The 13333-nt window shown below is 51.7% G+C and overlaps 1 protein-coding gene across 1 annotated transcript in view; it reads left to right on the forward strand.

Annotated features, from left to right (window-relative positions):
* Positions 1–13333, forward strand: part of LOC121281482 (neutrophil cytosol factor 2-like) — a 112759-nt gene that overhangs the window by 2390 nt on the left and 97036 nt on the right. The window contains exon 3 of the mRNA XM_041194427.1: positions 6983–7091. Within this exon, the coding sequence (XP_041050361.1) occupies positions 6983–7091 (109 nt within the window). The remainder of the gene's footprint in view (positions 1–6982; positions 7092–13333) is intronic.

Below are 13333 nucleotides of genomic sequence, written 5' to 3' on the forward strand. Positions count from 1 at the left end.
CCCTCTCCCCCGCGCGTCGATCCGGGTTCAGCCCCCTCTCCCCCGCGCGTCGATCCGGGTTCAGCCCCCTCTTCCCCCGCGCGTCGATCCGGGTTCAGCCCCCTCTTCCCCCGCGCGTCGATCCGGGTTCAGCCCCCTCTTCCCCCGCGCGTCGATCCGGGTTCAGCCCCCTCTTCCCCCGCGCGGCCCTCCGGGTTCAGCCCCCTCTTCCCCCGCGCGGCCCTCCGGGTTCAGCCCCCTCTTCCCCCGCGCGGCCCTCCGGGTTCAGCCCCCTCTTCCCCCGCGCGGCCCTCCGGGTTCAGCCCCCTCTTCCCCCGCGCGGCCCTCCGGGTTCAGCCCCCTCTTCCCCCGCGCGGCCCTCCGGGTTCAGCCCCCTCTTCCCCCGCGCGGCCCTCCGGGTTCAGCCCCCTCTTCCCCCGCGCGGCCCTCCGGGTTCAGCCCCCTCTTCCCCCGCGCGGCCCTCCGGGTTCAGCCCCCTCTTCCCCCGCGCGGCCCTCCGGGTTCAGCCCCCTCTTCCCCCGCGCGGCCCTCCGGGTTCAGCCCCCTCTTCCCCCGCGCGGCCCTCCGGGTTCAGCCCCCTCTTCCCCCGCGCGGCCCTCCGGGTTCAGCCCCCTCTTCCCCCGCGCGGCCCTCCGGGTTCAGCCCCCTCTTCCCCCGCGCGGCCCTCCGGGTTCAGCCCCCTCTTCCCCCGCGCGGCCCTCCGGGTTCAGCCCCCTCTTCCCCCGCGCGGCCCTCCGGGTTCAGCCCCCTCTTCCCCCGCGCGGCCCTCCGGGTTCAGCCCCCTCTTCCCCCGCGCGGCCCTCCGGGTTCAGCCCCCTCTTCCCCCGCGCGGCCCCTTCCGGGTTCATCCCCCGCTCCCCCATGCGTTAATTCACCCCCTATCTCCTCTGTTATTGTGGTTTCACCCCCTCTCCCCTGTTCAGTAATGTGGATTTACCCTCTCTCCACCGTACGTTAATCTGGATGTGCCCCCTCTCCTATACATTGATCTCGATTTATCCCCTCTCCCTTGTCTGATAATCTGGATTCATCCCCTCCCCTACTACGTTCATTTAGATTCACCCCCTCTCTCCTCTACATTAATCTGGATTCACCCCCTCTCCCCTGTTTGTTAATCTGGATTTAACTCTCTCCCCTCTACGTTAATCCTGATTCAGCGCCTCTTTGCTGGAAATTAATCTGGATTCATTCCTCTCGCCCATGTACATTATTCTGGATTCACCCCATCTCCCTTGTACGTTAATAAAGATTCGCTTTCCCTCACCTATACGTTAATCTGGATTCATCCCTCTCTCCCCTGTATGTAAATCTGGATTCACCCACTCTCTCCTCTACATTAAACTGGATTGATCCCTCTCCCCTGCACATTAATCTGGATTCCCCCTCTCATTGTACATTAATCTGGATTCATCCTTCCCTCCCCTCAATGTGAATCGCGATTAAACCATACTTCGCTGTACATTAATCTGGATTCTCCTTCTCACACCTGTCCGTTAATCTAGATTCATCTCTCCCCTGTACGTTCATCTGGATTCATTCTCTCCTCTGCATTATTCTGGATTCACCACCTCTCCTCTGTACATTAATCTGGATTTACCTTCTTTTACCTGTACGTTAACCTGGATTCATCCCTCTCTTTTTTCGTTAATCTGGATTCATCCCCTCCCCCTGTACGTTAATCTGGATTCTCCCCCTATCTCCTTTACGTTATTTTGGATTCACTCCCTCTCCCCTGTACAGTAATGTGGATTCACCCCTTCTCCCCTGTATTTTAAATGGATGTGCCCCCTCTGTTTATACATTAATCTGGATTCACTCCCTCTCCTCTGTTCATTAATCTGGATTCACTCCCTCTCCTCTGTTCGTTAATCTGGATTCACCCCGTCTCCCCGATACGTTAATCTGGGTGTACATTAATCTGGATTCATCCCTCTCTCCCATGTATGTTAACCTTGATTTTCCCCCACTGCCGGTATTCACCCCCTCTGCCCTGTGCGTTAATCAGGATTTATCCCCTCTCTCTTGTACGTTACTCTGGATTGATCCCCATCTCCCCTTACGTTAATCTGGGTTCATCCCCTTCTCCCCTATACGTTAATCTGGGCGACGTTAATCTGGATTTATCCCCTCTCACTTGTACATTAATCTGGATTCATCCCTCTCTCCCATGTACGTTAATCTGGATGCACCCACTCTTCCCTGTACGTTAATCTGGATTCACTCCCTCTCATCTGTACGTTAATGTGGGTTCATCCCTTCTTCCCTGTATGTTCATCTGGTTTCACCGGCTCTCTGCTGTATGTTAATCTGGATTTATTGGCTCACCGCTGTGCGTTAATCTGTATACTCTCCTCTCCCTTGTAAATTTACTTGGATTCAGTACCTGGATTCAGCCCCTCTCCCCATACGTGAATCTGGATTCACTCCCTCTGCCTGTACATGAATCTGTATTCACTCCATCTCACCTCTGTTAATCTGGATTTATTGGCTCACCCCTGTGCTTTAGTGTAGATACTCGCCTCTCCCTTGTAAATTTATTGGATTCACTCCCTCTGCCAGCATGTGAAATTGGATTCACTCCCACTGCCTGCCTGTGAATCTGGATTCATTCCCTCTTGCCTGTATGTACATCTGGATTACTCCCATCTCACTTGTATGTTAATCTGGATTCTCCCCCTCTTCTTGTATGTTAATCTGGGTTCACTCCCCCTCACTGGTCTGTTCATCTGGATTCAACCGCTCTCTCCTTCCCATTAATCTGGATTCATCCCTCTCTGCCCGCTACGTTAATCCTGATTCAGCGTCTCTTTGCTGTAAATTAATCCGGATTCATCCCTCTCGCCCATGTACATTACTCTGGAATCATCCCCTCTCCTCTGTACGTTCATCTGGATTCACCCCATCTCTCCTCTATGTTAATCTGGAATCACTTTCTCTCCCCTGTACGTTGATAAGGATTCACTTTCTCTTACCTGTACGTTGATAAAGATTCATCCCTCTCTCCCCTTTACGTTAATCTGGATTCACCCACTCTCTCCTCTACATTAAACTGGATTCATCCCTCTCCCATGCACATTAATCTGGATTCCCCCTCTCACTGAACGATAATCTGGATTGATCCTTCCCTCCCCTCCATGTAAATTGTGATTAAGCCCCACTTTGCTGTACATTAATCTGGATTCATCCCTCTCTCCCCTGTACGATCATCTGGATTCATCCCCTCTCTCCGCTACGTTATTCAGGATTCACCCCTTCTTCTCTGTACGTTAATCTGGATTCACCTTCTCTCACCTGTACATTAATCTGGATTCATCCCTCTTTCCCCCGTAGGTTAATCTGGATTCTCCCACTCACCCCTGTACAGTAATGTGGATTCACCCCCTCTCACCTGTATTTTAAACGGATACGCCTCCTCTGTTTATATTAATCTGGATTCACCCCCTCTTCTCGGTACGTTAATCTGGATTAACTCCCCCCGCCCCGGCGTGAGCCTGGGGCCCCCTCCCCCCGCCCCGGCGTGAGCCTGGGGCCCCCTCCCCCCGCCCCGGCGTGAGCCTGGGGCCCCCTCCCCCCGCCCCGGCGTGAGCCTGGGGCCCCCTCCCTCCGCCGGGGCGGAGCCCCCTCCCTCTTCTCTGTATGCTAATTTGGATTCACCGGCTCTCCGCTGTACATTCGTCTGGATTTATTGGTTCAACCCTGTGCGTGAAAATGGATACTCTCCTTTGTAAACTTCTTTGGATTCACCCCCTCTCCCTGTACGTGAACCTGGATTCACTCCCTCCATCTGTACGTGAATGTGGATTCACTCAATCTCACCTGTTGGTCAACCTGAATTTTCCCCCTCTGCCGGTACATTAATGTGTATTCACCCCCTCTCCCCTGTGTGTTAATCAGGATTTATCCCTTCTCTCTTGTATGTTACTCTGGATTGATTCCCATTTCCCCTGTACGTTAATCTGGATTCATCCCCCTCTCCCCTATACGTTAATCTGGTTGTACGTCAATCTGGATTTATCCCCTCGCCCTTGTACATTAATCAGGATTCATCCTTCTCTCCCATGTACATTAATTTGAATGCACCCCCTCTTCCTTGTACGTTAATCTGGATTCACCCCCTCTACCCTACATGTTAATATGGATCCAACCCCTCTCCCCTGTACTTTAATCTTTATTCACCCGTTCTCACCTGTATGTTAATATGGATCCACCTTCTCTCACCTGTACATTAATCTGCATTTATCCCCACTGCCTTGTACATTAATCTGGATTCATCCTTCTCTCCCATGTACATTAATCTGGATGCACCCCCTCTTCCCTGTACATTAATATGGATTCATCCCCTCCCCTATGTTCATTTAGATTCACCCCCTCTCTGCTCTACATTAATTTGGATTCATCCCCTCTGCCCTGTACATTAATCTGAATTCATCACCTCTTCCCTGTGTGTTAATCTGGATTCACCCCCTCTCTCCTGTACGTTAATCTGGATTCATCCCCTCTACCCTACATGTTAATATGGATCCAACCCCTCTCCCCTGTACTGTAATCTTTATTCACCCATTCTCACCTGTATGTTAACATGGATTCACCTTCTCTCACCTGTACATTAATCTGCATTTATCCCGTCTCCCTTGTACATTAATCTGGATTCATTCTCCCTCTCCTGTACGTTAATCTTGATTCAACCCCCTTCCCGTCTTCTTACAGCTGGGTTCACCCCTTGTCTTATGTACATTCATCTCAATTTATCCCCACTATCATGTATGTAAATCTGGATTCATCCCGCTTTCCCCAGTACGTCAATCTGGATTCACTCCATCTGTCTGTAGATTAATCTGGATTTACCCCCTCTCGCCTGTCCGTTAATCTGGATTCACCCCTTCTCCCCTGTACGTTAATCTGAATTAACCCCGTCTCACCTGTAGGTTAATCTGGATTCACCCCCTCTTCCCTGTGCATTAAACTGGATTCACCACCTGTCTCCTCTACGTTAAACTGGATTCAACCCTCTCCCTTGCACTTTAACCTGGATTGATCCCTCTCTACCCTGTACATTAATCTGAACTCACTCCGTCTCACCTGTACAATAATCTGGATTCAATCCTCTCTCCCCTCTACGTTAATCTGGATTCACTCCCTCTCATCTGTACGTTAATGTAGGTTCACCCCCTCTTCCCTGTATGTTAATCTAGTTTCACCAGCTCTCTGCTGCCTGTTAATCTGGATTTATTGGATAACCCCTGTGCGTTAATCTGGATACTCTCTTCTCCCTTGTAAATTTATTTGGATTCAGCCCCTCTCCCCATATGTGAATCTGGATCCACTCCCTCTGCCTGCACGCGGATCTGGATCCACTCCCTCTGCCTGCACGCGGATCTGGATCCACTCCCTCTGCCTGCACGCGGATCTGGATCCACTCCCTCTGCCTGCACGCGGATCTGGATCCACTCCCTCTGCCTGCACGCGGATCTGGATCCACTCCCTCTGCCTGCACGCGGATCTGGATCCCCTCCCTCTGCCTGCACGCGGATCTGGATCCCCTCCCTCTGCCTGCACGCGGATCTGGATCCCCTCCCTCTGCCTGCACGCGGATCTGGATCCCCTCCCTCTGCCTGCACGCGGATCTGGATCCCCTCCCTCTGCCTGCACGCGGATCTGGATCCCCTCCCTCTGCCTGCACGCGGATCTGGATCCCCTCCCTCTGCCTGCACGCGGATCTGGATCCCCTCCCTCTGCCTGCACGCGGATCTGGTTCCCCTCCCTCTGCCTGCACGCGGATCTGGATCCCCTCCCTCTGCCTGCACGCGGATCTGGATCCCCTCCCTCTGCCTGCACGCGGATCTGGATCCCCTCCCTCTGCCTGCACGCGGATCTGGATCCCCTCCCTCTGCCTGCACGCGGATCTGGATCCCCTCCCTCTGCCTGCACGCGGATCTGGATCCCCTCCCTCTGCCTGCACGCGGATCTGGATCCCCTCCCTCTGCCTGCACGCGGATCTGGATCCCCTCCCTCTGCCTGCACGCGGATCTGGATCCCCTCCCTCTGCCTGCACGCGGATCTGGATCCCCTCCCTCTGCCTGCACGCGGATCTGGATCCCCTCCCTCTGCCTGCACGCGGATCTGGATCCCCTCCCTCTGCCTGCACGCGGATCTGGATCCCCTCCCTCTGCCTGCACGCGGATCTGGATCCCCTCCCTCTGCCTGCACGCGGATCTGGATCCCCTCCCTCTGCCTGCACGCGGATCTGGGTGCCCTCCCCCTGCCTGCACGCGGATCTGGGTGCCCTCCCCCTGCCTGCCCGCGGCTCTGGATCCCCTCCCCCCTGCCTGCCCGCGGCTCTGGGGGCCCTCCCCCCTGCCTGCCCGCGGCTCTGGGGGCCCTCCCCCCTGCCTGCCCGCGGCTCTGGGGGCCCTCCCCCCTGCCTGCCCGCGGCTCTGGGGGCCTTCCCTCCCCCCCCCGCCTGCCCGCGGCTCTGGGGGCCTTCCCTCCCCCCCCCCGCCTGCCCGCGGCTCTGGGGGCCCTCCCTCCCTCCCCCCCCCCCCGCCTGCCCGCGGCTCTGGGGGCCCTCCCTCCCTCCCCCCCCCCCTGCCTGCCCGCGGCTCTGGGGGCCCTCCCTCCCCCCCCCCCCGCCTGCCCGCGGCTCTGGGGGCCCTCCCTCCCTCCCCCCCCCCCCCCCCCCCCCCCCCGCCTGCCCGCGGCTCTGGGAGCCCTCCCCCCGCCTTACGTTAATTTTGTATTCTTCCCCCTCTCCCCTTGTACGGTAACGGCTTCACTCCATCTGCCTGTATATTAATCTGGATTCACTCCATCTCACATCCACGTTAATCTGGAGTTACCTGCTCACCCCGTGCATTAATCTGGACACTCTTCTCTCCTTTGTATATTTATTTGTTCGTTAATCTGGATTCCCTCCCTCCTGTTATGTGTTAATCTGGAATCATGCTACTCCCTGTACATCAAAATTTCCCTTTTTGAACTGTAGGCTTGATGAGGCACTGGGAGACTTTAAACATGCTCTAAATAATTTACGAGGCAATTCAGTGATTGACTACACACAGCTGGGACTACGGCACAGATTACACTCCTGGGAGGTAAGAGAACTGCCCTGTTTCAAAGATATTGTAATTTTCTATTTTCACCTCATTCCATTGATGGATTAGGTGATTTCTATATTGCAATAAATGTGAATGATTGGTCCCTGTAACACTCTACATGCCACAACCCCACTGTGAATTCCCCCCTAGAGACACAGCCAATATAAAGCATGGGGTTTGGTTGTTTTGTAGTTAAAAGATGCTTTTAGGAGCTATCTAGATTTTTTAAATTCTTTGATAAATTGTGGGAGGCACTGGCTAGGTCAAAATTTGTTGCCCATCCCTAATTGCCTTTGACAAGGTGGTGATGAGCTGCCTTGAACCGCTGCAGTCCATGTGGTGTAGGTACACACACAGTGTTGTTAGAAAGGGAGTTCCAGGATTTTGACCAGCAACAGTGAAAGTATGGCGATATATTTCCAAGTCAGGATGGTGAGTGACATGGAGGGGAACTACCAGGTGGTGGTGTTCCCATGTGTCTGCTGCCCTTGTCCTTCTAGATGGTAGTGGTTGTGGGTTTGGAAGGTGTTGTCTAAGGAGCCTTGGTGAGTTCCTACAGTGCATCTTTTTGATGGCACACGCTGCTGCCACTGTACGTGAGTTTGTGGAAGGGATGTCAATTAAGCTTTAAGATGGATGGCATCAGGCTTCTTGAGTGTTGTGGGAGCTGCACTCATCCAGGCAAGTGGAGAGTGTTCCATCGCATTCATGACTTGTGCCTTGTGGATGGTGGACAAGCTTTGAGGAGTCAGGAGGTGACATAGTTGTCGTAGGATTCCTAGCCCCTGACCTGCTCTTTTAGCCACAGTATTTATATGTCTAGTCCAGTTCAATTTCTGGTAAATGATAACCCCAAGGCTGTTGATAGTGGGGGATTCAGCGATAATAATGCCACTGAATGTCAAGGGCGATGGTTAGATTCTCCCTTGTTGGAGGTTGCCTAGCTTGTTTGTGGCGTGAATGTCACTTGCCACTTGTCAGCCTAAGCCTGGATATTGTCTTCATTTTGCTGCATTTGGACATGGACTGTTTCAGTATCTGAGGGGTTGCGAACAGTACTGAACATCATGCAATCATCAGTGAACACCCCACTCCTGACCATATGATGGAAAGAAGGTCATTGAGGAAGCAGCTGAAGATGGTTGAGCCTAGGACACTACCCTGAGGAACTCCTGCAATGATGTCCTGGAGCTGAGATGACTGACCTCCAACAACTGCAACTATCTTCCTTTGTGCTAGGAATGGCTCCAACCACTGGAGAGTTTTCCCCCTGATTCCCATTGACTCCAGTTTTGCTCGGGGTCCTTGATTCCACACTCAGTCAAATGCTATCTCTGATGTCAAGGGCTGTCACTCTCACCTCACTTTGGGAGTTCAGCTCTTTTGTCCATGTTGGCCCAAGGCTGAAATGAGGTCAGGAGCTGATTGACCCAGACAGAACCCAAACTGGGCGTCAGTGAGCAGGTTATTGCTAAGCAAGTGCCGCTTGGTAGCAATGTTGATGACCCCTCACCATCATCGAGAGTAGACTGATTGCAGATGATTGAGAGTAGGTGATTGACCGGGTTGGATTTGTCCTACTTTTTGCGTACAGGCCATATCTGGGAAATTTTCCACATAACCAGGAAGATGTCAGTGTTGTAGCTGTACTGGAACAGCTTGGCTAGGGGCACGGCAAGTTCTGGAGCACAAGTCTTCAATACTATTGCTGGTATGTTGTCAGGGTCCTTAACCTTTGCAGCATCCAGTGCCCTCACTCATTTCTTGATGTCATATGGAGTGAATTGAATTGGCTGAAGACTGGCATCTGTGATGCTGGGGACCTCTGGAGGAGGCCAAGATGGATCACAGCACTTCTGGCTGAAGATTGTAGCAAATGCTTCAGTGTTATCTTTTGCATTGATATGCTGGGCCCCTCCATCATTGAGGATGGGGATATTTGTGGAACCGCCTCCTCCAGTGAGTTGTTTAATTGTCCACCACCATTCACAACTGGATGTGGCAGGACTGCAGAGCTTAGATCTGATCCATTGGTTACAGAATTGCATAGCTCCGTCTTTCACTTGCTGCTTATGCTGTTTGGCACAGATTGTGGTTGTGTACAATTCTGCTGCTGCTGATGGCCCACAGTGCCTCATGGGTGCCCATTTTTGAATTTCTCGACCTGTTCCCACTTAGCACGGTGTTACTGCCACACAACACAATGGAGGGTATCCTCAATGTGAAGCCAGGACTTTGTCTCCACCAGGACTGTGCAGTGGTCACTCCTACTGATACTGTCATGGACAGATGCATCTGCAGCAGGCAGGTTGGTGAGAATCAGGCCAGGTATATTTTTCCCTCTTGTTGGTTCATTCACCAGTCTAGCTGCAATGTTATTTAGGACTTGGCCAGTAACGGCGTGGTGGTATTGCTGCTGGACTAATAAACCAGAGACCCAGGGTAATACTCTGGGTTCCACAGCAGATGGTGGAATTTGAACTCTATAAAAAAAAAATCTGGAATTAAACGTCTAATGATCACCATGAAACCATTGTCGATTGTTGTAAAAACCAATCTGGTTCACAAAGGTTCACAACCATCTGTCGTTCTTACCTGGTCTGGCCTACATGTGACTCCAGACCCACAGCAAAGTGGCTGACTCTTAAATGCCCTCTGAAATGGCCTAGCAAGTCACTCAGTTGTCTCAAATTGCTACAAAGCCACATAAAAAGGAATGAAACTGGACAGACCACCTGGCATTGACCTAGGCACAGGAAACGACAATGGAAATCACAACCCTGTCGTCCCTGCAAAGTCCTCCTTACTAACATCTGGGGGTTAGTGCCAAAATTGGGAGAGCTGTCTCACCGACTAGTCAAGCAACAGCCTGACATAGTCATTCTCACAGAATCATATCTTGGGTCTCAGACGTGGTGTCACCATCCCTGGGTATGTCCTGTCCCAGCGGCAGGACAGACCCAGGAATCAAGAAGGCAACTCACCACAACCTTCTCAAGGGCAACCAGGGATGGGCAATATATGCTAGCCCAGCCAGCGAAGCCCACATTCCATGAATGTAAAAAAAAGGCGGCACAGTGGTATACAGTTGGGAAGAGAGTTTCCTTGGTAGCCTTCAACATTGACTCTGGACCCCATGAGGGTCTCATGGCACCAGGTCAACCATGGGCAAGGAAACCTCCTGCTGATTACTACGTACCGACCTCCCTCAGCTGATGAATCAGTGCTTCTCCATGTTGAACATCACATGGAGGAAGCACTGAGGGTGGCAAGGGCGCACCTGGGTGGGGGACATCAATGTCCATCACCAAGAGTGGCTCGGTAGCACCAGTACTGACTGAGTTGGCCGAGTCCTAAATAACTGCTAGATCGTGGTGAATTGCTGCCTTGATTCCTGGGTCAGTCCTGCCGGTGGGACAGGACATAACCAGGGATGGTGACACCACATCTGAGACCCAAGATATGATTCTGTGAGGATGACTATGTCAGGCTGTTGCTTGACTAGTCAGTGAGACAGCTCTCCCAATTTTGGCACTAACCCCCAGATGTTAGTAAGGAGGACTTTGCAGGGAAGATAGAGCTGTGATTTCCATTGTCGTTTCCTGTGCCTAGGTCAATGCCAGGTGGTGAGGGAACCAACAAGAGGGGAACACATACTTGACCTCATCCTCACCAACCTGTCTGCTGCAGATGCATCTGTCCATGACAGTATCGATAGGAGTGACCACTGCACAGTCCTTGTGGAGATAACGTCCCACATTCACACTGAGGATACCCTCCATCGTATTGTGTGGCACTACCACCATGCTAAATGGGATAGGGCCATCTGCCACTTGCTTGTCCTGCTTTCTACCCTTAATGTCACCATTAGCACATTCCTTTGATAATATCACCACCATCAACACCCCTTTGTCCTTTTGTCTATGACATCTTTGGCAATCTCTCCTTTGCCTTCACCTATCACTGGCCCTCTATCTAGCTCTACTTGTCCCACCCCCCTCAACCAGCTTATATTTCACCTCATTTCTATTTTTCCTTAGTTCTGATGAAGAGTCATATGGACTTGAAACGTTAACTTTATTCCTCTCTGCAGATGCTGTCAGACCTGTTGAGATTTTCAGCTATTTTTGTTTTTGTTTTAGATTTCAAACAGATCTAGCAACTGAAGACTAGGCAACCATGAGGCGCTGTGGGCCATCAGCAGCAGCAGCAGAATTGTACTCAACCACAATCTGTAACCTAAATAAAAACAAAAACAATCTGTAACCTTATGGCCCGGCATATCCTCAAATCTGCCATTACCACCAAGCCAGGGGATCAGCCTTGGTTCAATGAAGAGTGCAGGAGGGCATGCCAGGAGCAGCACCAGGCATACCTAAAAATGAGGTGTCAACCTGGTGAAGCTATAACACAGCATAGGCAGCAAATGATAGAAAGAACTAAGCGGTGCCACAACCAAGAGATCAGATCTAAGTTTTGCAGTCCTGCCACATCCAGCCATGAATGGCAGTGGACAATTAAACAACTCACTGGAGGAGGAGGCTCCACAAATATCCCCATCCTCAATGATGTGGGAGCTCAGCACATCAGTGCAAAAGAAAAGGTTGAAGCATTCGCAACAATCTTCACTCAGAAATGCCGAGTAAATGCCTCCAGATTCCCCAGTATCACTGATCCCATATAAATACTGTGCCTACAAGAGTAGGTCAGAGGCTAGGAATCCTGCGACAAGTAACTCACCACCTGACTCTGCAAAGCCTGTCCACCATCTACACTTGCCTGGATGAGTGCTGCTCCCACAACAGTTGAAGACACTGAATAGTGCAAAGGCTATGGACCCTGAAAATCTTTCGGTAATATTACTAAAGACTTGTGCTCCAGAACTTGCCGTGCCCCTAGCCAAGCTGTTACAGTACAGTTACAACACTGGCATCTACCCAGCTATGTGGAAAATTGACCAGGTATGTCCTGTACACAAAAATCAGGACAAATCCGACTTGGCCAATTATCACCCTATCAGTCTACTCTCGATCAGTAAAGTACTGGAAGGGGTCATCAACAGTGCTATCAAGTGGCACTTGCTTAGCAATAAATTGCTCACTGACGCCCAGTTAGGGTTTTGCCAGGACCACTCAGCTCCTGACCTCATTACAGCCTTGGTTCAAACATGGACCAAAGAGCTGAACTCTCGAGTGAAGTGAGAGTGACTTGCCCTTGGCATCAAGGCAGCATTTGACCGAGTGTGGCATCAAGAAGCGCTAGCAAAACTGGAGTCAATGGGAATCGGGGAAAACTCTCCGCTGGTTGGAGTCATACCTAGCACAAAGGAAGATAGTTGTAGTTGTTGGAGGTCAGTCATCTCAGCTCCAGGACACCACTGTAGGAGTTCCTCAGGATAGTGTCCTAGGCCTAACCATCTTCAGCTGCTTCATCAATGACCTTCCTTCCTTCATAAGGTCAGAAGTGGGGATGTTCGCTGATGACTGCACAATGTTCAGCACCATTCGCGACGACTCAGATACTGAAGCAGTCCATGTCCAAATGCAACAAGACGAAGACAATATCCAGGCTTAGGCTGACAAGTGGCAAGTAATATTCACGTCACACAAGTGTCAGGCAATGACCATCTCCAACAAGACAGAATCTAACCATTGTCCCTTGACATTCAATGGCATTCCTATCACTGAATCCCTGACTATCAACATCCTGGGGGGTTACCATTGACCAGAAACTGAACAGGACTAGCCATATAAATACTGTGCCTACAAGAGCAGGTCAGAGGCTAGGAATCCTGTGACAAGTAACTCACCTCCTGACTCTGCAAAGCCTGTCCACCATCTACAAGGCATAAGCCAGGAGTGTGATGGAATAATTCCCACTCGCCTGGATGAGTGCTGCTCCCACAACACGCAAGAAGCTTGACCACCGTCCAGGACAAAGCAACCCGCCTGATTGGCACCACATCCACAAACATTCACTCCCTCCACCACTGACGCACAGTAGCAGCAGTGTGTACCATCTACAAGTTGCACTGCAGGAATTCACCAAGGTGCTCCTTAGGCAGCACCTTCAAACCCACGGCCACTACCATCTAGAAGGACAAGGGCAGCAGAAGATGAGAACACCATCACGTAGGAGTTCCCCTCCAAGTCGCTCACCATCCTGACTTGGAAATATATTGCCGTTCCTTCACTGTCGCTGGGTCAAAACCCTGGAACTTTCTCACTAACAGCACTTTG

This window comes from Carcharodon carcharias, chromosome 8 (assembly GCF_017639515.1).
Source record: "Carcharodon carcharias isolate sCarCar2 chromosome 8, sCarCar2.pri, whole genome shotgun sequence".
Taxonomy (NCBI): domain Eukaryota; kingdom Metazoa; phylum Chordata; class Chondrichthyes; order Lamniformes; family Lamnidae; genus Carcharodon; species Carcharodon carcharias.